Genomic DNA, 23639 nt, shown 5'->3' with positions numbered 1-23639 from the left:
ATCTTTGGGCATTCTTTTTGGTACTGAAAATGGATTGATTCCCAGGAATGAAATTATTTGATTAAGGGTTATAAAAATTTGTAAGGTCTTGACACACACTGCCAAACGAGTTTCCAGAGAGGGTTTAGATGGCATAACCTACCACACAAGTTATGTGAGACTCATTTTTACCACCACCCGGTGAACAATGGGAATTGCCACGGATCAGGAATAAAAAGGAAAAACATTAAAAAATCACAGAGAGACCTTATACAATTAGCTATCGTCTTTCCAGATCTAGCCAAAAAAAAAAAAAAAAAAAAAAACCAACCTGCTGTGAATGGTCCAAATTTTCATGCCCTCCACACCTACCTGTTTCCCTCCAAGCCCTTTCTGGAAGGACTGCACTCCGCCTCTCAGAAGTGTCCCCTCCTCCAGCCACATACCTCGTAGTTTTCCGGCTCAGTGAAGTCCAAGGGGGAAGGAGCAGATTCCTCTTTGCTGCAGACGCGCCCAGCGGTCCCGTGAAGGTCGGCCTCGCGACTGCCCGCCGCTGGCATGGAGACAGCGTAGTCAGGAGCAATCCCAAAGGAAATGTGACCTGGGGAGGCTAATACATAAATATTTTCTTGCAAGGTGGAGTGAAGTAGAATGACACAGCCCACATCTGACCACAAAACATGGAAGGTGTAACCCAATGAGGCGTATCACCTGAGCTCTGAAAGGCATCATTGGAGGAGGAACTCTTGGTTTGTTCAGTTTTGCCAGAGACCTAAATACCTGGGTTTGTGGGAAGAAAGAAAGAAAAAGAAAAAAGAAGAAGGCAAAGAAAGAAAGAAAGAAAGAAAGAAAGAAAGAAAGAAAGAAAGAGGAAGGAAGGAAAAAAGAAGGAAGAGAGGGAGGAAGAGGAAAGAAGGAAGGAAGGAAGGAAGGTAGGAAAGAAAGAAAGAAAGAAAGAAAGAAAGAAAGAAAGAAAGAAAGAAAGAAAGAAAGAAAGAAAGAAAGAAAGAAAAAGAAAGCAAGAAAGAAAAAAGAAAGGCAACACTTTGGTCTGTGATAGTGAATTTACCTCACATAAAAGGTGAGCGATTGACAATGTTGAAATGGAAATTTTCTGACTCAGGGTAACCCAAAAGAGGCTTTTCCTTGCCCCTTCCACACGAGCGTCCTGATGACCTCTCCCAAGTTGCTCTCACGAATAAGGCTGGTCCAGCTGCTTCTCCAAGCTCGGTCGCAATGCAGGAGTCACAGAACGGGCACAAATCAGAGCTGGACTCGTTCAGCATCTGTGGATTGCATGGTGTCATTTGCTAAATTCCAGAATCCAGTGCTGGTTAAACAGGCTGGGAGGATTACTTCCTCCAATGATGGGGAGCACCGGCATGGCCTTTGGTCCTGACTCCATGGATGTCTGCACACCTGGGTACAAAGCACCCATACAGGCAGGCAATAGGGCTGGAGATCTAAAGACTCAGCCTCGCATCACTTACCCTGTGGGACCTTATGTGAGCAATCAACCTCTCTGGGTCTTGGCTGCCTCTCCATTAACTGGAAATAGCAACACTTGCCTTGCTCCGTGATTGGGGGTGGGGGAAGCCCCAGTGTCTGGTACTCAGAAGTGGTAAGTTACACACGCGTGCATGCACACACACACACACATACGAATGCGTGTGCACGCACTTGAGTTTTTGAAAATCAATTACTCCTCTCCATCTTTATAGCTCACGAGGTGATTTTTGAAAAGTCAATCAAGAAAGGAAGGAAAGAAACAGACTTTCCTCTTCAACAAGAAAAAGCAATTAAACGTCAAATATTAACTGTTCCTGGGAGTAAATTTTTTTAATGGGTTAAAGGCTTGGCCATTACAGGCCTCCAATATGTAATTTCTAAGAAAGGACTAGGTAATTTTTTTTTAAATTAAGTGGAAGATAAAGCGCCGGAACAAGTGTATCTGTTCAGAAACCACTTTTTTATCCATTTTCCGGAGCTTCCCAATTGCATCATGCCTTTTAAGAGACCCGATCTGTTTAAACAGCACTTTATTTTAAACCCTCGCTTGTGAAAAGCACTGATTTATGATAGGGCTGATTAAAGCAATGGTGTCTTAAGCAATAATGATTTCAATTATAGGACTTTCACCAGTGTGCATTATTCTGATTCGCTCCCCACTTCTTCCCTAAGGGAGGGAGTACAGGTAGGTGGGGTGTAATATCAAAAAGCCCCTGGACAAATTCAGTATCAGAAAGGAACGTATAGCCAGGTAGACCGACGTACCCTTTTTGACGACGTGAGTGCCTTGTATTTTAATCTGCTCTGACAGACTCAAACAATTCCCTGAGGGGATCCTACCCGATATTATTAGGGTTATTTAGAGCTCCGATCCTGCTCTACTCCCACTGGGGCATATGGAAGTTGTAGGAATATTCATACTACAGACTCCCTCCGAGCATCGTACCTGAGAGTTTCCGGTCTCGGGCTGAAGGAAACAATTAAGCTCAGTGTTAGATCTTTAACTCATTCACAACTAACTTCAATATCACATGTACCAAATATCCTCTCCTTACCTGAGGGCCCATCCCATGGACCAGGCTGGTGAGGAAGACATTCGTGTAGGATAGATTCCCATTAAAATCCCCGGCAGCGACTAGAAGGGAAAATTCCAATGACACCTTGACAGTTTTTCTTCTTTCATCAAATCAACTTTACAGATCTCTTCATTTGGTGCTATTAATTGGACTCTTACATGATTTACATCAAGCTCTTACTTAATCTCAGCTACGCTATGGTGCTGTAGTCTTTAAAGGAGATGACCAGCAAATGCTTTATGCATGAATCCCTCTGCAAAAAATCACCTTAATACATTTTTAAACTTTTTTTTTTCTTTCGGAATTTAGAAGTCCCAAGACACAAATGAAAGTGTTTGGGTCCAGCCATTAGAATTTTCAGCTTAGCCCTTGAAAAATGATGGGCCTAATTGCTTTACAGAAGAAAATCAGATCAAAGTCAAGATTCTTCCTTTTTTAAACTTTGTAATTATTTCTCAGACGACTCCTTGAAAGGCCTTAAAAATACTTCCATTGAAATGTATATGGGCTTTTTCCCTCTTCCTTTCAAATATGCTCTGTCGTGACTTTGACTTTGCTGTGTGGCCTTCCACTGCCTTCTTTGATGGCACTGCCTGAAAGGAAAGTTCTCAAACATCACCAGCACGGACGGGCAGGGTACAGGGGCAGACAAAACAGGTGGTATACTGTGCTAAGAACTAGGCATCGCACTGTTTTATTCTGTAGCTCAGAAACAGGCAATTACAGGAAACCCCATTTCCTTCTTTGCGTGAAATTTCCAGCCATCCCTTAGCACACAGACCTCCTTTCTGTCCTCTCCTTCCCAGCCCCTCTCCATAGCAAGCCCCCATTCTGCTTCCCAGCAAGCATTAAATTGAAGCTAACATGCTCCAACTTTTCTGGACCCTGAGTGTTAGGAGAACATCAGAACCTTCTCAATTGCTTTACATGGCATCCAGTTCTCCCAAAGTTACGGACTTCCTTGGTTAGAAGCGACCTTGGTGATTCTTCTCCACTCCCTTTATTTGATCAACGAAGGCGGAAAGACCCAAGGAGAAAAAGTGACTCGCCCAGGATCCCACAGTAGGGCTCTGCAACTTACCCTCTAGTGCTCTTCCCGTATCCGCTCACAGCCATGGTGCAGGACCAAGAGCAGTTCTCCAAAGTAGAATTTCACTGAGGCATCACCCTTCAAACAAATTTATTACAAAAGCATTGATGGGCCCCCATTTTGTGTTAGATGCCCTTCATCTCCTGAAATTCAACAATGACTGGAAAGCATTCTAATCTTGATTCAGTCACCTGCTAATGAATCTTCCTCACTGACTGTGTGCATACAGCAACCACGGACTGAACACTGCAGAGACCATGAAAGCAGGGAGGACATTTAGAGCTTTCCTCCCAACTTCTCGCTGGTGAGGAAGACATTCGTGTAGGATAAATTCCCATTAAAATCCCCAGCAGCGACTAGAAGGGAAAATCCCAATGACACCTTGACAGGAGGGAACTGAGGCCCTGAAAGCCTTGAGAGCTAGTTCATGTCCCAGATAGGTCTAGAGCCAGTTCATGTCCCAGGAAGGTCTAGAGCAAATTCGTGTCCCAGGCGGGTCTAGAACCCATGATGCCAACCATTGAGTCATGTTCTCTTGGCTTCAGTACATTCATCTGATCCAGAATGCAACCTACCATGGGGGCTCGATCAATTGCATTGATCATCAGCCTCTTTTTTGTGACCCTTCCAGTAAGTTAGTTTGTCCCTAGGCGCTCCTCCAACGTGCCACTTTAATTTGAGGACTACTCTCAGAGTACTAAAGTCCACACAGGGTACGTTCGCATTAAAATCCCGACCAGTGGGGCATCTGGGTGGCTCAGTTGGTTAACCTCCAACTTTTGATCTCAGCTCAGGTCTTGATCTCATGATTGTGAGTTCAAGCCCCATACTGGATGTAGAACTTATTAAAAAAAAAAAAATGTCACGAGCAATTGGATGAAGGTCCCTGGAAAGCAGAGTTTAGCTACAGACACACTAGAACTACAGTGACCGGCACCATATGCATGGGAACAGCATCCACCCACACCTCTAATATATTCCAGATAAATCCAAAGAACTGGTGTGATAAGCCATGTCAACAGAAACACCAGGGTTGGGTTTGTACCTTCACCTTACTAATGGAATTTTTAGGGTTGCCACAGATATATTTAAAATAGTAGCTGCCATTTATATATATTTTCAATAATCTTATAAATCAACAATTTTCCATAATCTTAGCTGAAACTATAAATGCTAAGTGGACCCATTAAAGAAGAAATGTTAGATCTTTTTTTTTTTTTTTTTAAATGTGGTCTTCCAGGAAGCTGCCTCTGGACATAACTGCAGAAAATTAACACAATAAGTAAGGCATTATCGAAGAGCTATTAACTGATTACACTAATAAAAACCAAATGGGGGCCTTAATTCTGTCCCTCTGGGAGAGAAGGACAGATAAAATAAACAACAGAAAAGAACACGAAGTAAAGGATAATTGACTTTAAACAATAATAATACAGAAACCTCCCACCAAGCAAAAAAAAAAAAAAGAGAGAGAGAGAGAAAGAAAAAAAAGAAAGGAAAAAAATTAATCCAGATAGCTCCCTTCACTTTGGGAAAGATAGAAGAAAAATCTTATCCTGCCTTGTTAAGACCTAAGTGTGGCACCAATAAGGGCGTTTTCCAGGCTAACAAATTGGAAAATTGGAAAGGTGGGCTAACAAGGAAATTTTTAACGCCTGGTACATGGCCACAATGACTATTTTACATATTATCAAAATGAGGAGCTCTTCTGGTCCTGCTCAGAGGTGGCTGACATCTAAATAAGCAGAGCTCGTGCTCATCAGGGCGGGATGGAAAGTGGGCTCCCATGATGCTTGGCATTCACAGAAAGGGCCAAACCAGACAGAGAAGAGGAATAGTAAGGGTTCCACCATCTTGGGCAGAGGCTAAGGGTCTTCAGAACCACCCCCACATACAGCACTGCCTGTTGGCTAAACCCTGAATTTTTTTTTTTAAAGATTTTTATTTATTTATTTATTTATTTATTTATTTATTTATTTATTTATTTGAGAGAGAGAGGGAGAAAGCATTTGAGAGAGCATCAGTGAGGGGCAGAGAGAAAGAGAGAAGCAGTCTCCCTGCTGAGCAGGGAACCCAATGCAGGACTCCATCCCAGGACCCTGGGATCGTAACCTGAGCTGAAGGCAGAGGCTTCACCGACTGAGTCACCCAGGTGCCCCTAAATCCTGAAATTCTTGGACATGCTTGGGATGAACTCTGTATACCAAACAAAAGTCTTTTCTTTCCATTTTATTATCTCTGACATGGTCTGTCCCCCTGCTTTCAAATGGAGCCAGAAGCTTACAGTTTCTCTCAGGAAGTGCCAGATAGGTGCCAAGTGTCCTACCAGATGCTTTACACTCATCATCTGTCATGCTTACATTATACTTTGCAAAACAGGTGATGGCCCCAAACTTAGAGTTGTAGAAGTGAAGTCTCAGAGTGATAGAGAGACCATTTAACTTCCCACAGTTATTAGGCCTGACCCCTCTCCCAAGGCACACACCCTTCTCCCTCCCCATAGGTGACCCCCGCCATTGCTAACTGCTACTGTCACTCTTTTTCTCAGTCTGTTTTTACATATTGTTCTAACCCATCTAACCCATGGAACCAACCGTCTTTGCATGGCATCTGCAAAAATCCCAGGTGATTTTTGCTTTTCACTGGCAAAAAGTCAGCAAATTCTAATGAAATCATTCCAATGTGAGAAAATAGTTCAGCATCTTCTTAAAATACAAACATTAAAAAAAGAAATTCTTCCACAAGACACTAACTTTTAAGCTGGCCAAAAATAGCCTGGTTGTTTCATATGATATACTAACTAAAACAGTAGTGGTTCCAATTTGTAATGGTGTGTTGGCCTGAGAACTGATCTCCCACAGTGAAATGTGGGCATTAAGAAAAGAAGCATCAGTAGGTAAGAGGTGGGGTTATCTGTAAAGAGATAGAACACTCTTATGCATGAAAGGGTAAGACTTGGGGTACCTGGGTGACTCGGTCAGTTAAACATCCAACTCTTTTTTTTTTTTTAAGATTTTTTTTATTTCTTCATTTGACAGAGCATGTGCACCTGAGCAGAGGGGCAGGTCAGAGGGAGAGGAAGAAGTAGACTCCCCACCAAGCAGGGAGCCCTATGTGAGACTCGATCCCAGGACTATGGGATGATGACCCAAGCTGAAGGGAGACACTTCACCGACTGAGCCACCCAGGATCCCCAGCATCTTGACTTCAGCCCAGATCACGGTCTCAGTGTCTTGAGATCAAGCCCCACATCAGGCTCTGCACTCTGCACAGAGCTGGCTCGAGATTCTCTCCCTCTGCCCTTCCCCTGCTCATGCTCTTTCTCATGCTCTCTCTCTAAAATAATAAATAAGTAAATAAAATCTTTAAAAGAGGGACGCCTGGGTGGCTCAGTTGGTTAAGCGGCTGCCTTCGGCTCAGGTCATGATCCCAGCGTCCTGGGATCGAGTCCCACATCGGGCTCCTTGCTCGGCGGGGAGCCTGCTTCTCCCTCTGCCTCTGCCTGCCGCTCTGTCTGCTTGGGCTCGCTCGCTCTCTCTCTCTCTGACAAATAAATAAAATCGTTAAAAAAAAGAAATCTTTAAAAGAAAAGGGTAAGACTTGTTCAGTTCTGGGCAGAGAGAGCCAGGAGACACCCAAGGGGACCAGTGAACACAAGCTTCAGGGAGGAAAGTGCCATTAGAAGCCAAAAACACTCTCCAGAAGTCCGAGCTCTTCAAAAATACAATGTGTTCAGGTCATCATATTTAGTAGTAAAATGTTGGAGGCCTGTCCAATAAAGAATATTTCATAAATAATTTGAAAGTTCTAACCTTTTGCAATAAGACAGGGGAAAAGGGAAGAAATTATATCATTCTGAGAAAGAGGACAAAATTATCATTATTGGCAGATGATAATATTTCCCTCTATGGTTCAGAAGAATCAATTGGCAAGATCTCTGAACAAAAAAGCAGGAAAGTGGCAAATGCCAAATAAAAATACATAAGTAGGCAACTTTCCTCTGCAGTTATAAAATTTAATAGAGAAACAGGATTCACAACAACAATCAATAAACTTGAGACTATATTGAGATATTACCTGAAGAAAACTACAACTTGGCAGAAATTTGCAGGAATAGATAAATGAGAGGCATGTTTTACTTGCAGCTGAGAAAACTCAGTAGTAAGGACTTCAAGTCCCCACACATTAATGTATCAATTGCATTCACTTACATTTTGAACTGGATGAGTTCTTGTGGAATATAAAAGAGGGACGCATAACCCAGAAAACTAATCCAAGGACGACAAACTTGCATTACTGGTTATGAAAGCATAGTCTTAAATTATAATAATAAAAAAGGGAGGGTTTTGGCATAAGAAGCAGTGGAGACATGAAGATAATGAAATAAAATTGAAAAACACAGAAACAGGCCCAATAACATACAAGATTGAGATCAGTAAGGAAAAGAGGCTTCAGTATCTAGATTCTCACTACACAGATGAAAACAAATTCCAAACAAATAAGAGATTTAAACACTTTAAAAAAAAAAAAAAAGAAGAAGAAGAAGAGCCACAAAAGCAGTAGAAACTGTAGATTGTTATTTTTCTGACCCTGGGCTAGGCAAGGCCTTTCTGAACATAAAAGCAGAGGAAGAAAGAATAAAGGAAAATATTTGTGTACTTGGATTTATAAACACATTCATTAAAAATCCATTAACAATTGGGGCAGCTGAGTGGCTCACTTGGTTAAGCATCTGACTCCTGATTTCAGCTCAGGTCATGATCTCACAGTCGTGAGACTGAACCTCATGTCTGCTTGAGGTTCTCTCTCTCTCTCTCTCTCTCTCTCTCCCCCCCTAATAAATAAATAAAATATTTTTTTAAAAATCCATTAACAGGGGCACCTGGGTGCCTCAGTGGGTTAAAGCCTCTGCCTTCGGCTCAGGTCATGATCTCAGGGTCCTGGGATGGAGCCCCACATCGGGCTCTCTGCTCAGCAGGGAGCCTGCTTCCTCTCTCTCTCTCTGCCTCTCTGCCTACTTGTGATCTCTGTCTGTCAAATATATAAATAAAATCTTTAAAAAGATCCATTAACAATTAAAAAATCAATTGAGAAAATGGATAAAACGCTTGCAGTGAGACAGTTAATACACTTAACATGTAAAGAAGTTTTACAATTTAACAGAAAGTTAAATTGTAAATTTCTAAGTAAATAAAAGTATAAATAACAGGCAAGTTACAAGCTCACAAAACAAGCCAAATAACCAAGAAACATGAAAAAAGTTAACATCACAAATAATCAAAGAAATGCGTATCATAATAGGATTCCGAGTTTCTTATCTTAGTTTGGGGAGACTTAATGATGGTTATGTGAATTCTGCACTCTCATTCACTGCAAGTGGGAAGATAAATTGATATAAACACTTTGGAGGGCAGCTCTGCAAATCTTAAAGAAAAACAAAAAAACAAAACAAAACAAAACAAAAAAACTTTTTGACCCAGGAATTTTGCTTATGGTAATTTCCAGAAGAAATGGAGATGTACACAAAAATTTTATAAAGACCAACAGTTTAGAAAAATGACATGAATATCTAACTAGAGGTCAACCAAATTATGATACCTACAAATAAGGAAACAGGATGCAAGCGTGAAAATCATACTTTACAATAGTTTCAACACAGGAGTAAATACTGATTATGACTTATCAGATGGGAAAACCAAATCACAAACCAGGGGATAATAACAGACCCTCAGTCTCACTTTTCAAGCATACATCGCGTAAAAACATAGAGAAGGGGCACCTGGGTGGCTCAGTGGGTGAAGCCTAGGACTCTTAATTTCAGCTCATGTTGTGATCTCAGGGTTGTGGGATGGAGCCCCACCTCTAGCTCCAAGCTCAGCATGGGGTCTCCTTGGGAGTTTCTCTTCCTCTCCCTCTGCCCCGCCCCCATTCTTGGGCACAGGTATGCCTCTCTTCCTCTTAAAAAAAAAAAAAAAAAAAAAAAGTGGAGGAAAAAGACTATAGTCTATTTTTATTTACTTCTTCATATGTTCCCACAATTTCTAAACATTCTTCAATGGCCATGTATTATTTTTGCAATTGAGAAAAAAACTGTCTTGCTTGTTTTCACTTCTAGTTTGCTGGAAGCATGGAAGCCCAAAGTAGACTGCCCAGAGAAGATGCTGCCAGAAAATAGAGGGGAACCCCAGGCTGCAGGACGGCTGCGGCGGGTGAGTCTGTGCCTTTCCCCTGTGCTGGCTTTTTTTTTCTGTGGTGGTAGCTCCGTGTTTTATCTGTTCTCAGAAAGTTCGCAGCTTCCCACACTCTTTTATTTGCCCCTCCTAGGAGTGACAGAGCAGAGTGTCCCAACAATACTTAATGTACTTTGTGTCAGGGGCCTGTGGGTCAGCAAGGTTATTAATAAACATAGCCTCTTGTTCTAATTTAGGTTCCTTCTCCTTCGTCTCTCTCCTCCTGCCCTGCTTTTCCTTTCACTTCTCTTTCCATCTGACCCTCTTCGCCTTCTCCCTGATACCAAGGATTCTGCCTTCCCTCTCTCGCTCAACCTCTGCACTCTTCCCAAAACGCTTTTCTGATGTCCTTGTTGGTCCTGTTAAGTTTTCATGGGGAATTTAATTTTTGAGGAAATGCCTGGTGTCCTAAATTGATTCCGTGCAGGCGGGGATGCCAGGATCTGCCGCGCCGGGCGGGGGGGACCCCTAGAACTGAGGCGAACTGTGGCTGAGCCGGGGAACTCCCTCGTTCTGTAAAAAGAATGTCTGTTAAACCAGAGTTCACCCACACAAAATGAGCCAGGCCTGAGAGGCCATAGGATCCGCCCCACGTTAAAGGAAGTGAAGTGGGAAGACACCAGGCAGCTTAAATACACATTTTATTATTTTTCTATTATCTCAGAGAAGACACCAAAACATCTAAGGAGTTCATCTTATATATTTGGAGTGTGTGCATATCCATTTTGGTTTCTGTTTAGAGCTTAAATTACCACCCACACTTAAACAAGTAACTTGCATTTTTGCTGATTTGATTACACAGGTAGGAGGGGCTGCTAGTCATCCTCTCTACCAAATGGACCCAGGCTCCGCAAACCCCCTTGAACTTTGTAAAAATCCTGTTCAATTATTTTTCAGTGTCAACATTTTCTTTATTTTTTAAGCTTTATTTATCTATTTTGTGAGAAAGAGAGATGGAGGGGAGGGGCAGAGGGAGAGCATCTTTAAGCCAACTCCCCACCAACCAAGGAACCCAACCCGGGGCTCGATCCTACAAAGCGTGAGATCAAGACCTAACCCAAAACCAAGTCACTTAACCCATGGAGCCACCCAGACACCCCCACTGTCAACATTTTCTAACTGCAACTTCAGATCAGAGAAGATTGCTTTGTGAACTGAAAAACGTAAGTTCCTACACTCACTCACACACATACACACACACACACACACATATAGGGTCTGCACGTGCACTTTCCAAACATATTAAATTTCAGTTGTTACTGAATTACAATACTTCATCTCCTATCAGAGCTTTCAGGAAGTTATACGCACCAATGGGGGTTTACTTAACATTGATAAAGCAACAGTTTTATGTGGGAAAATATGTAAAAAGAAATGCATGATTCTGTGTTGAATTATTCATACTTTTTGAATTAACCTATGGCACTTTTTCCTGTTCAAGAACGCGTTAGTTTTTAAAAATGACCTGGACTACCTTTTGTAGAATGAGTGGAAGTCTTTTAGGGTGAGGTAAGTTTTTTAACACATGATTAATTTTACTCCCTACTAGGGTCCTCATATTGAAGAAATGAAAAGAAGAAGAAGAAGAAGAAGAAGAAGAAGAAGAAGAAGAAGAAGAAGAAGAAGAAGAAGAAGAAGAAGAAGAAGAAGAAGAAATGACAGGAAAGCTACATTTATTCTGGAGAGAGATAGTTTTCTGTATCTAAATTCATTATCATGAAATATACCAGTTTTATAGAATTAACAGAATTATGCCCGACTTTTGGTCTTTCCAAACTAAGAAAGAAAATCTCTGTGTACTTTGAATGAATTATGCATTCAACTTCTTAAAATGGTCACCCCTAACCACTGTCCATTAACAATCAGAGATGCAAGCATCTTATACTCAGCTAAAATCTCCACTGGAAGTAGCCATTAATCAGACTTGACTGTATGTTTAATTTGGTTCCTTATTTTTTATTTTTTCATTTTCCTTTTAAATAGATCATTCTTATCGGCTTTGTAACAACAATCAAAGGATGAGTATAGCTTTAAGTGTGTTTTGTTCAAGGTGTGGTCATTTGTCACTCATGGAATACTATTTAATTAAGTTATTTTCTTTAAAGGCAGTATTTTTCTTATTATACAGAGGCTTGCATGAGTATTAGCTTATGAGAGATGGTGGGGAAGAAGAAAGGAAAAAGGAGGAGGAAGATTTTATTGAGCGCCTACTATACAATGTCACACCTGTCTCCATTCAGTCCATAAATTTTCTGTCATGCTGAGTGTTTCACACAGCTTTTTTGATCTCATCCACACAGCAACACAATGAAGAAGATACTGTTCACTTCAGGATACAGATGAGAAAATTGGGGTTTAGAGATATCAAGCAGCATACCCAAGACACACAATTAGTGCGGCAGGAAGCAAGGATTTGAACCTAGGCTCTGCTCACCAGACTACAGCGTTTTCCACGTGCAAGAGTAGTAGACTTCGTTGTTGGCAAAGGCAAGGACTTGGAGTCGAAATTAAAATCCTGACCTTTATTTCATGCTTGAGATCAGTGATGCCTGATTGCTTATAAAGTCTGGTGTGGGGACGTCTGAAAGACCAAGAAAGAGCTCCCAGAGAATCACGTTAGTGAACATGGTAGAAGGCCCCATGAAGTAACCAACAGGGCAATTCTCACGATATTATGTTACTTATCGGAACACCCATTACCCCATGTGACTCAAATAGATAAACCAGTAACTTTAAAAATCGGGGAATCTTTGTACCTTTGCCTTATGTATTTTAAATATACTATATTTAAAGAGGGTCCTTGGTTCCAAGATGTTCCTTTACATTTTGATCAATAAATGTTCTGAGGCGCACCTATGGGGAATTCTTCCCTCACATAATGAGGTTGGATGCAAAGCATCATTTTATGCCCTGTAGCAGACCGGGGTGGGTTTTTTTGTTGTTTGTTTGTTTTTTTTTTTTTTTTTTTTTAATGCCCACACTGTTTTTTGCTTCTTCCAAGTCCCAGCTTGGGATCTGCAGGTTGTGGGATGAGGACAGTGTGGCAGGTGTCAGGCTACAGTTCTTAATGCTCTAGGGGTAAGATTTCTTATGAAAACTGGCAGCTTTTTTGTTCTTCCTCAGCCTTTTTAACACACAGCCAGGGCTCTCTGTTTAGCTGCGCCCGCTGTGGTTGTGACGGTCCCGGGCTAAATTTATGCCGCTGAGAAGTCCCATTGAAGTGGCTTCGTGACACAGAGTCAGTGGGAGTTGTGTGTATATAAGCTGAGGCAGACCTTGGCCCGCTGAGTGTAATAGCATATCTGCCTTGGGAGATTATGGGTATGATATGGGCGATGCGTATGGATAGGGCCGTCTGTGTACAAATTTCAAATGACTTGCTACACCCCTTTAGGATGGTGGCTGTCAAAAGTATTAGCCCTTTACACACACAACAACCACGTATCACATTACCGGTGGCCCCTGCTCCTACAGAGTGGGTTCCTCCCACGTCTCCCAGTAGGTAATTGCTTCAGGGTACCTATTGAACACATACAAAGGAGAAAACACTGGTGAATTTCCTTCTTTGAGCTCAACTGTATTTGTAGAGAAGGAGGGAAATACCGAACATGTTTAAAATTAGCATGGACGGAAGTTCAAAGGGAATTTACGTGGAAAAGAGATCTCTGAAAGATTTAAATGTTCAATCCACCAAGAACTGGATTGAATACACAGAAGCCGAACCCAGGGGAGCATCCTGTTGCTATGTGCTTAAATCAAGACCTACCCTGATGTAAGCACTTAGGTTTGGGTGGTAATGGAAAGGTAGGGAATTGCAGGAGCTTTCATGCCGAGGATGATGTTTAAGACATTTCATTTTTTTGAGCACGTATTTTTGAATGAGTCTGTCCAATGCTGGGGAATCTGCAAAAGTTTAAACAACGTGAAGATCTGTCTCAGGAATGTTAGCGTTCTTTGGTTAAGCCACTTTTCGTGCTAAAAATACAGTGTCCCCTCTCAGGTTGGTGCAAGCAAATTAAGCAGAATCCTTTCTTTTCCTTTTTTTTTTTTTTTTTTCCCCTGAGTTGAGACTGGACTTACATGTTGACTCTCCTGGCCTTCTGGCATTCCAGGTTAAACAGAGACAATGGATTTGCATCAGGAAAGACACAGGTGACACTGATGATCATTTACAGAAAAATGAGCAGCAAAATAACCACCATGATGACGGCCTGAGGTTGAATATACGCAACCTCTTTGTGTAGTGAAGATATTTTTTATAATAATATTGCAAGTCTGGTAGCATTAGAAACCCCAGCATTGATTATATTGCCTCCCTGTACCAGTGTCCAGAACTCCATGGAACCCCATTTGTCTTTTTAGCCAATATATTGGCCCCAAATATATTCCAGGCACAGTACTAGTCTCTGGAGATACAGAGATAAATGAGATACTGGTCCCTATCCTTAGGGAGCTTGTCTGGATTTATTTTCTTTATACAATAAATGTGCCTGTCACGTGTCTCAGTGCTTTCCATATATTAGCTAATTTAATCACCAAAACAACCATATGTGAGAGTTACATTATTATCCCCATTTACAGGTGGGGAAACTGAGGCACAAACAAATAAATCAGCATGTCCATGGTCATAGAGACCCAGGATTTAAACCCAGGCAAATCTACTTTCAGAGACCCTACTATTAATCCCTACTTACGAGCTCATTGAAAAAATAAATTTGTAATTATTTTCTCAACCTAATGGCTAGTACCATCAAAGACCCTAGAAATTCCAGAAACCCTCCAGAAAGCTTCTGTAATATTTAGATCAGTGATTGGGCAAAACTTTGTAAAAGAGGGGCACCTGGCTGTCTCAATCGGTAGAGCACGTGACTCTTGATCTTGGGGTCATGGGCTCAAGCCCCACTTTGGGCATGGAGCTTTCCTTAAACAAAATGACCACAAAAACACATAACTTTGTAAAAAATCCGCCAGTCAGCTTTTAAATGATCCAAAGATGAGAGAGACAGACTCTATAAGCTATGAAAAAGCCAAATCAAAATGCAATTTAATGGGGATAAACATGAGACTATCTTAAATTAAATAAATCCCCTGTACAAGCCCTAGATGGCTGGGATCTGACTCCTCCCTAACTCAGGGCTCTGTTCAAAGCCCGTCATGTGGTGGACTGCACCGGTTGTGAGACTTCTACATGTTTTATTTGTTGCTGTGTTCTTAAGAGAATCTGGCACACCAAGACCAACCAAAGAAAGCAAAACCTCTGAGTCCAGGTCATATGTGGAACTGGAGAATTGTGCCAATAAAATAGAAGTGGGGCTTTGAGGGGGTGAGGAGAGCAAAAATTATCTCCTGGTGCTTAAAAGTCTGTCGTACCGTAGAGGGATGATGTTGAGTTGTGTTGCTTCTGAGGACAGAATCCAACCCAGTAGAAAGATGCTCTTGAGACAGATTTTTGGTCCCGCAGAAGGAACACAGATTTCTAAAAATAAAGCTCCCAGCAGTGGTAGCCCTGGAAGGAGTGAGTGAGCTCTTCCCCTCCTATCTCTCTAGGTGGCTGGCCCTGTCTAGCAGCCTTCACCCAGACCTTCACACCATTACACTACCTGCCTTCAGTTGAAAACTCTTAACAAATTGCTGACTGTATGTCAGCCTGGCCATCTGCCTATCTCCAGACCTCTGGCTTCAGTGAGAAGCTGGACAAGTGTTCTCCAAGCTTCCTTCTAAGGAAAGGATTCAAGACTTCTTGATTCCATTATGGAGCCTTGAATTCCAAAACATTTTTAAAACCAGTTACCCCAGCTTTACAGATGAAGGAATATCAAGAGGGAATGAGTAACTAATGGAATCAGGGGCAGATAAAATCTCCCCTTTCATATCTGGATTCCCGCTCACACTTGAACCACTATTTCTACACAACCAACCTCAGCATTGTTCCAGAGCAGCTTAGTCCTAACCTTATTCTAGAAAATTGGTCTGGTCCCCAGTGGCCACTAGATCATTTAGCTGAGAGCTTACTATCATTTCTAAGTTAATTTGTGAGTTAATTGTAAATGTCAGGAGCTCTGACACTGCAGAAAATGATAAATTATTGAGATAAACCAGGGTCAGAAAAATCCCTGTTGGTTGTTGATCAGTTTTTATCAGAAAAAATGTGTTGACATGGAAGGGGACTGGAAATGGCATCAAAGAGGAGCTGTCTCAGAAGACAGCCTTCGTTAAGCGGACACTGGATTCTTGAGTTAGAAAAATGCTTTGAACATTAAGATTCCCGTAATACTCCACAATCACCACCTCCATCATGCGTCCTCCTAAATGACTACCCAGTCTAGAGAGCTTGAAGAAGAACCTGAATATATCCATGCTTGTGGATATTTCCAGTGTGATGGTCTAAATGCGGTATTAGAATGGTTAGATTATAAATCTCTGAACACACATGCCTCACTCCTGTCAGTAAAAATAATGGCTTGTCTTTTACACACCGCCATGTTTGGCAGACCTGTGCCTCCCATTTCTCCTCCTTGCTGTTTGACCTTTGTGGTTCCTTTCCCCTGGCAAGGTCAAGCCCTTAACATCAGGATTAAGTTAAAAAGAAAGACAAAAATTTTTGAAGAAACTTCTGGAATTATCAGGGCTACGCCAAGTGGGGACAGGTCATCCTTTGTAAAGAGAGGAACCTCAGTCTCAAGCCTAAATGATTCAAATCCCTACTGGCCTCTGAGTTGGGGACCAGATGGTGCTTCCTTTTTTGCCCACAATGGCTGTACCATCTACTTCTGACCATGCTCAGTGGCACGGTGCTCGTGGCCTGACTTCACCATCTACCACTTGTTACCAATTTATGCACACTATTTTGGAAAATGGAGCTGAACTGGGGTGCTATGGTTAACTAACCAAAAGATGTCAAGGAGACTTTATTTCTTAACTTCTTTTGCAAAAATGATTTTGGAGGGGTAGCAGACTGAAAAGCCATACACAATCAGACCAGGGCTCCTGGGGGGCTCAGTCATTATGCGTCATCCTTCAGCTCAGGTCATGATCCCAGAGTCCTGGGATAGAGCCCCGCATCGGGGTCCCTGCTCAGTGGGAAGCCTGCTTCTCTCACTCTCTCTCTCTGTCAAATAAATAAATAAATAAATAAAACCTTACTCAGAAAAACAAAACAAACCCAAAAAAACACACCAAAACAACAACAACAAAAACACAGTCAGACCCTTCCCTGAGCCATAAAAGTATGCAGGACTGTAAGACTAAACGCCTTACCTGAAAGATAACATTCAGTTCTCCATCCACTGAAGCTTTAGGGCAAACAGCAACCAGCTTTTCTTCCTGCTTTTCTCTACACTCAGACACCTAGGTCAAAAGAGAAGTCAAGTTAGGCTGAAATTTGTATAATTTACAATCTCCAGCCTGTGGGCCAGAGCCAAAGGGCTCTTGGCTACAAAGTGTAAACAGAGCATTGTTGCCTCTTAATCTGCGTAATTGGTCCCAAATGCTGTAGCCACTTCTCAGATCAGATGCTTTACATACTTTTTAAAGAACCTGGAACTTTTCTCCTTTGGCAGGGAGAAGTTTGTAGTGTAACTGTCTTTTCATCAGCACTAAGACTCCTATAAACAGCCAGGTGATTTCATTTGGAGGCCTGTAAACACAGGAGGCTTAGGGCCTGCTCTGGGAGATCCATTCTGCTTTCGAATGTTCCTTCATCGATCATTTGCTCCCACACCCGAGCCGACATCCGGGTGTTTACCTAACAGGCTCAGCTTCTGCAAGAGTTGAGAAGACCGGGCCACCTCTTAGAGGATGCCAGCCAGACTTCAGAAGCTGGGCTACTTCTCACCCGGGCATAATGTGCTCTTACTGGTACGTTCCTTGAGGGAAATGCACCGTAATGAATTTGGCCAAAAACCAGTTGTTTTATGACATCATTTTCTGGGCAAAGTCCTAGGGACGCTGTGCAAGAGAAGCCAGTGTGGTGTTCTGGGAGGTCTTAGTCCAGGCTTGGGAACACTCAGGGGAACTACAGGCTGAGTGACCCCAGAGAGGCAACATAACTTCCCTGAGCTTCAGTTTCCATATATATAAGTGCAGACAGTAATAGATACCTTGGATCTCATCATGAGGATTAAATGAGAACATGAATATAAAGATTATTCCATGCTATTATGATTATAGATTATAAATATACACATAAATCTGCATATTATGTAAAGCAGTTTTTAAACCATATATATATATATATATTTTTTTTTTTTTTTTAACCTATCTTTAAGTCAACCTACACAAGGCAGGGAACAAAATTTGTCATTCCTGTGAAGTCTCTTCAGAACCCGGAGAAAATATAGCTTTCATTATGGCTCTGGCAAGTCATTGACAAAAATCTGAGTTCCCTTAATTTGCTTTTCTCTTAGACTTCCATTTTTATCTATTTCCAGTCTCCTTCGTGACATTTTTAGGCCTTCATTTCTCCTCTAAATATTTCTGGAATCCTGTTGAATTCTACATTAATTAATGGTTCTCCAAGTTTTACTTGGTTGTTTTTTGTTGTTGTTTTGTTTTTTAAAATTTCCTCCCCAATCTCTCACTGGGTCATTCTTGTACTTTTTTCCTTTAAATTCCACTCCAGAGGTGCCTGGGTGGCTCAGCCAGCTAAGTGTTTTGGCTCAGGTCATAATCTCAGGGTCATGGGATGGAGCCCCAGGTCAGGCTCCTTGCTCAGCACAGAGTCTACTTAAGATTCTCTCTCTTGGGGCACCTGGGTGGCTCAGTGGGTTAAGCCTCTGCCTTCAGCTCAGGTCATGATCTCAGGCTCCTGGCATCAAGCCCCGAATCGGGCTCTCTGCTGGGCAGGGAGCCTGCTTCCCTTTCTCTCTGCCTGCCTCTCTGCCTACTTGTGATCTCTCTCTCTGTCAAATAAATAAACAAAAATCTTTAAAAAAAGTTTTCTCTCTCCCTTTCCCTCTGCCTACCTACCTCTCCTCCACGCACTTTCTCTCTAAAATAAATAAATAAATCTTTTTTAAAAAATTCAACTCCATTTATCTGTATCTCCTTAGCATAGGGTATCCAAGTGGAAGCTCAGCAAAGACTTATTGGAGATTTGTGATGTCAATTCCCTTCCCACTTCTGGGATAAGGTTAGACAAGAATGAGCTTTCTCTACTTGAGCTTTTCCCAATAAATTTACTACTGTTCTCAGTAGTTTAAAAAATAGGAAAATATCTCTCCCGTTCATAGTCTGTAGCACTGTCTTTTCCCAACAACATGGTAATTCCATTTCCTCTGCAGGGTCAGCAACGCATGGTGCTGGAGTGCTGAGGTTCCAGAACCAGACATTCTGGGGTTCAGATCCCCTTCAGAGCAATGTAACCTTGGGCAGAGCAAGTAATGTAACTTCCCTGTGCCTACTTTTTCTTACCAGCGAAATAGAGGTAACAGTGTTTGTCTGGTACTATTATGGTAAACCAAGTTGAATCACCACATGTAAAGTGCTTAAAACAGTGCCTGATTACAGCAAGCACTTAAGAAATGTTGGTTAGCAGTATTTTGCCAGGATTCTCCTTTTTAAAAAATCCTGTGTGTATTTCATGGTCAATTTCCCTCTCTCATATGTGATCATCTTTCCACATACATCATTGAAAACTTGCTTCATATACTGTTCCTCCCTACTTCTGAACTTTACAGAAAATGTGAAAAGAAAAAAGAAAATACAAAACAGCAATTCCAAAACCATCTTCTGGTTCTCTTTTCCGGCCCATGGTATCTACTCATCATTAGCTAACGTGGGAAGAAAGTTTCACAAAGAAGCCACAGCACAACTATAGTTTACCTAAAGTTAGTGAGTCTGGGTCAGGTTTAGGAAAACCTGGTTTGAATTTTCAGTGAACCTCCTTTCTACTCTCAAATACCCAAAGAGGATTTATAGTTTCAGGTGGATAGCAAATGAAATTTGGTAAGTTCATCTGGGTTTTACTTTGGGTTTGTCATTTGAATGAACTCAAATTTCATGCAGCCTTAATCCTTGTATTTATGGTTTTTCTGCCATATTCACCTCAGTTGATAAAATTTTTTTTAAATAAAAATTGAGGCATGCTGTTTGGTATTTGAGCCCATAGCAATATTACACAATGGATACATTTCTTTGTCTTAATAATAAAAATATACGAGGAAAATATATTTTGGGTAATGTGCTTTAAGGAGTCAAGCTACTTTTGCAAATATTCCTCTTTCTTACATACTGTGTTTATTCAGCATGAAATTCCAAACTGACCAGATGATAATTAACAAAATTATTTCTGTCGACATTTCAAGATCCGTGCTTCTTTTATCCCTGGCTCAGTTAAACTGTGACTTTAAAATCAAATTTGTATAATTTAAGCTTTCTCCATTTTTGCATTTCATCCCCCAGAAGTCAGAAATGCAGACTTTAAACTAGCTAATTTCCTCAAATTATATGCTAGAGGTTTGAGGAGATTTAAGGATAGATCTTTTATGTCAAAATGATAGGTTCACAGTTTGTGATTGATGATCTTGTACATATAAATGATATATGCCCATTAGATAAAGGGGCCTTCTGGGATGAGAAAATTAGGCAAAAGTGAGCCTAGAGAAATTTCTAAATCCTACATTTGCAGAGATAGGGAGGGGCAACATGCTTCCAGTTTCTCTTTTATTATAAGATGAAATAATCTGAAATAACTTGCATATGGAGATTAATATATCAATGCACCCAAAAAGATTATTAGCCTAAAAGTACATTTTTCACTCTAACAGTTAAGTAGAATCTTTCTAGTTACATAACTTTGAATATCTACTTTTTAATATAACCAAACAAAGTTATTCTGGGATTTTTTTTTTTGTTCTTACGAAATGTGCACTAGATAAAATTCCCCCAAATACTACTAATATCTTTTCATAAATTGACTACATTTTATATTATTTTAAAAATTAAAACCTAAAAACAGAAAATGTCATTTTTTTTTCTTCTTCTTCTTCTTCTTCTAATCTGTAGTCCCCAAATGACTGCTCATAAAAATAAACTTTACAACATCTTTAAGAATCCCAAAGAAGCCCGGTCAAGATTTTTTTGGCTGGAAAAGAAAGCAGTTTTGATATTCAAAAATTTGGCCTCCCTTAGTCAATCCCCAAAAGGGAAAAAAAAAAAAATCAGCTAATCTTAGAAAGATGGTAAATTTAAGTGATTCTCTAATCCAAGTGAGTCCTCAATCATGTTTTGAAATATGATCAAACAATAAAGACTGGGAAAAGTCCTAGAAAGTTTCAAAAATAACTCAAACTAGAAACACGGAGCATTTCTTTAAGAGACTTTGGTGTTTCTGAATTAGAGGATGAAGAGCATCTTACTGGAAAATAGCAAAGTTTGCGCCGGCATGCCCACTCCATAGTAAAACACACACACAAAAAGATCCACTAATGTATCCTATTACTGCACCTTTTTAAGACATTATTAAACATCAGATTTTTGTCGGCCAAGTATTCCAGGTGTCGTTCTAAGCAGCAAAACCAGCTAATCGCGGACACATCTACACACAGGCTCTAACACTCCTTCGGTAAACAACGCGGCAGGCACACACACGCGCACACGCATGCGCACACACAAACATACATACACGAAACCTGACCAGGCTTTGCTCTGAGTCCCTGATAACTCTGGCCCTGGAAAGAATTTTAATCTACATGGTTTGAAAATAGGGGCCTTTTAAATATGCTGCAAACAATTTGTGATGGTCATCTCTAAAATGCTGCTCCATTATCCTTTTCCATTTGGAATGAATGAGGCTAATTAATTTCAGGCCATACTTGATGAGGTCAGCGCCATACGAGGGGTGCGTGCTAGACATTGCTAATCTCTTTCAGCTGAGAGTGATGAATTAAAGATGAAGCATGCCTTTGCAGGCCTAATTTAGAATGTATATCAAAAAACCTACAGCAAATAATACTATACCCTACAACAAAGGAAAACTTGTTCTCTGAGGCTCCCTGAGTTGTGTTGATTTTAAAGACATTTTCAGTCTTCTTTGGAATTCCAGCTGTGGAGGGCTGAACCATACCAAGAAAATCAAGCCATCTCTTGCACATGGCCCCGTGGACAAAAAGTGGGATTAAAGGAAAGAAAGAAGGAAAACAAAAACAAAATACAACAATCGGTGTATTAAAATTCCACCTACACATTACGCTTTTTTTTTTTTTTTTTTCTCCAGAGCTACCAGACTGACAAAGATCCCAAATTAGCAATACCTGTATTCAAGCAGTGACCACCCAGCTCTGCTGGGACATTTCAAAGCAACATGCTAAATGAGGCAGCCTGTTGTTTTTAAAGCAGATATCCTAATGAGGCTTATTAGGTTTTTCCATGTCTCTATTTTGAAAGCCAATAGAGATTGACCAGGTAGATAATGTGATACCTTTTATTAAGCCAAGAAAGAAATTGTAATACAGATGCCTCCGGGCCAAAATGTTCTTATGAAAGTTAATGCTAAGCCAACTTCCCAGTCGTGAAAAAGGGAGGTACTCACTGATCTAAACTCTAGAGAGGAGGAATTAGTCATGATTTCTCAAAGATAACAACCACGAGTCCCTAAGGGTAGCAAAGAGAGTGGCACAGACCAGAGACTAGAGTGTACACCTTGCAAAAAATATTCTGACAAACCTAACAAGAGAAATCCTGACTATTCTCCTAATGATTTCAGAATTTCCAACTGGTGGCCACAACAGCTCCTGACTCTATCCCAGTAGCCCTCATTAGAACAAAGCTGCTTCGAATTAGGTCCAATCTACATGCTGAATCAATCTTTCATCCCTTTGATTGCTTCTGAAAATATTTATATTTCTTAATAATGCACATTTTGTCTTGCAACTTCTGATGAAACCCAGACAGGGGGTCCCAAAGCAGGCAAATGTATGTGGAAGGGTGATTTGGGACAGGAAAAGGAAGATAAAAAACACAGCTTTTTCCCATTGGGGAACCATTAGAGAATATAAATCTAGCAAGTTTGGTTATGTAAGCATCAGAGAAGGATTGTAATAAATATAGGTTGGAATCTTATAGTGACCTAACGGAGATTATGGCATATTCTTATTATCATGTGGTTCTTCAATGCAGTTTCGACTATTTGCCTGGCTAACTTAATAGATTTTATGGAAAGCTATTGTGGGAGAGATCCAGGAAGATATCATAGTGCAACCAATAATAACCCACACAACCCATCATATCAAAAAATAGAGTAATAGTTATAAAGGAGATGCGACCAGATGATTTAAAGTATGTTTTCATTGAATAAGGAGCATAGCATTGGGAAGATGGTATTTGGGGGGAGGGGGAGCAGTGAGAGTGGATTTCTGATTTAGGGGGCTGAGAGAAAAGGAGCCCACTTTCTCCTGTTATCAACCAGCAGGGTGGCCTTACATAAGTCCTCTAACTGCTCGAGACCTTGGGTTTTTCTTCTATCTGGGACAGTTTTTCTTGTAAGTTTTAAACTGTATGGTTTTCTAAAGAATGATCATTGTCTTAAGTGTTCATTTCCCTCTAGAAGCAGAGAGGAAGAAATCAGAGACTTTGTCCGATGTTAAGGGTCTCCAGTCTGAGGGATGGAAACCCTACCTCCTCACAACGCCCTCACATGTCCCTCATCCCCATTCACCTCTTCAAACATCTTCCTCACTTCATTCCCTCTAGGCACCCTGACAGAAGAAAACACCCAAAACCAATGCCCATAGTTTCATTGACTCCAATCACCCCATT

The 23639-nt window shown here is 41.0% G+C and overlaps 1 protein-coding gene and 1 long non-coding RNA gene across 19 annotated transcripts in view; one reads left to right on the top strand and one right to left on the bottom strand.

The window, feature by feature from the left end:
• Nucleotides 1-11479, top strand: part of LOC309867184 — a 283984-nt gene extending 272505 nt beyond the window's left edge. For both annotated transcript variants that reach the window (XR_014313028.1, XR_014313029.1), the window contains exon 3: nucleotides 9770-11479. This is a non-coding gene — a long non-coding RNA (uncharacterized lncRNA). The remainder of the gene's footprint in view (nucleotides 1-9769) is intronic.
• The window catches only part of LOC309867182 (uncharacterized protein), a 101137-nt gene that overhangs the window by 62701 nt on the left and 14797 nt on the right, over nucleotides 1-23639 (bottom strand). For 6 of the 17 annotated variants that reach the window (XM_082735643.1, XM_082735645.1, XM_082735636.1 and 3 more), the window contains exons 2-9: nucleotides 17142-17231; nucleotides 12319-13404; nucleotides 3646-3732; nucleotides 2544-2623; nucleotides 2435-2455; nucleotides 1176-1265; nucleotides 691-759; nucleotides 426-589 (exon numbers count right to left, since the gene is read on the bottom strand). In XM_082735643.1, the coding sequence (XP_082591769.1) occupies nucleotides 426-589; nucleotides 691-759; nucleotides 1176-1265; nucleotides 2435-2455; nucleotides 2544-2555 (356 nt within the window). In that variant the 5' untranslated portion in view covers nucleotides 2556-2623; nucleotides 3646-3732; nucleotides 12319-13404; nucleotides 17142-17231. Of the gene's footprint in view, nucleotides 1-425; nucleotides 760-1048; nucleotides 1266-2434; nucleotides 2456-2543; nucleotides 2624-3645; nucleotides 3733-4229; nucleotides 5559-12318; nucleotides 13405-16853; nucleotides 16989-17141; nucleotides 17232-23639 lie in introns of those variants that run through there. The other 11 variants (XM_082735641.1, XM_082735646.1, XM_082735642.1 and 8 more) reach the window with 10 other exon arrangements.

The sequence above is a fragment of the Mustela nivalis genome (assembly GCF_964662115.1).
Source record: "Mustela nivalis genome assembly, chromosome: 6".
NCBI classification, from domain to species: domain Eukaryota; kingdom Metazoa; phylum Chordata; class Mammalia; order Carnivora; family Mustelidae; genus Mustela; species Mustela nivalis.
Note: the sequence above shows the minus strand (reverse complement) of the source record. Positions and strands in the feature narration are given on the sequence as shown.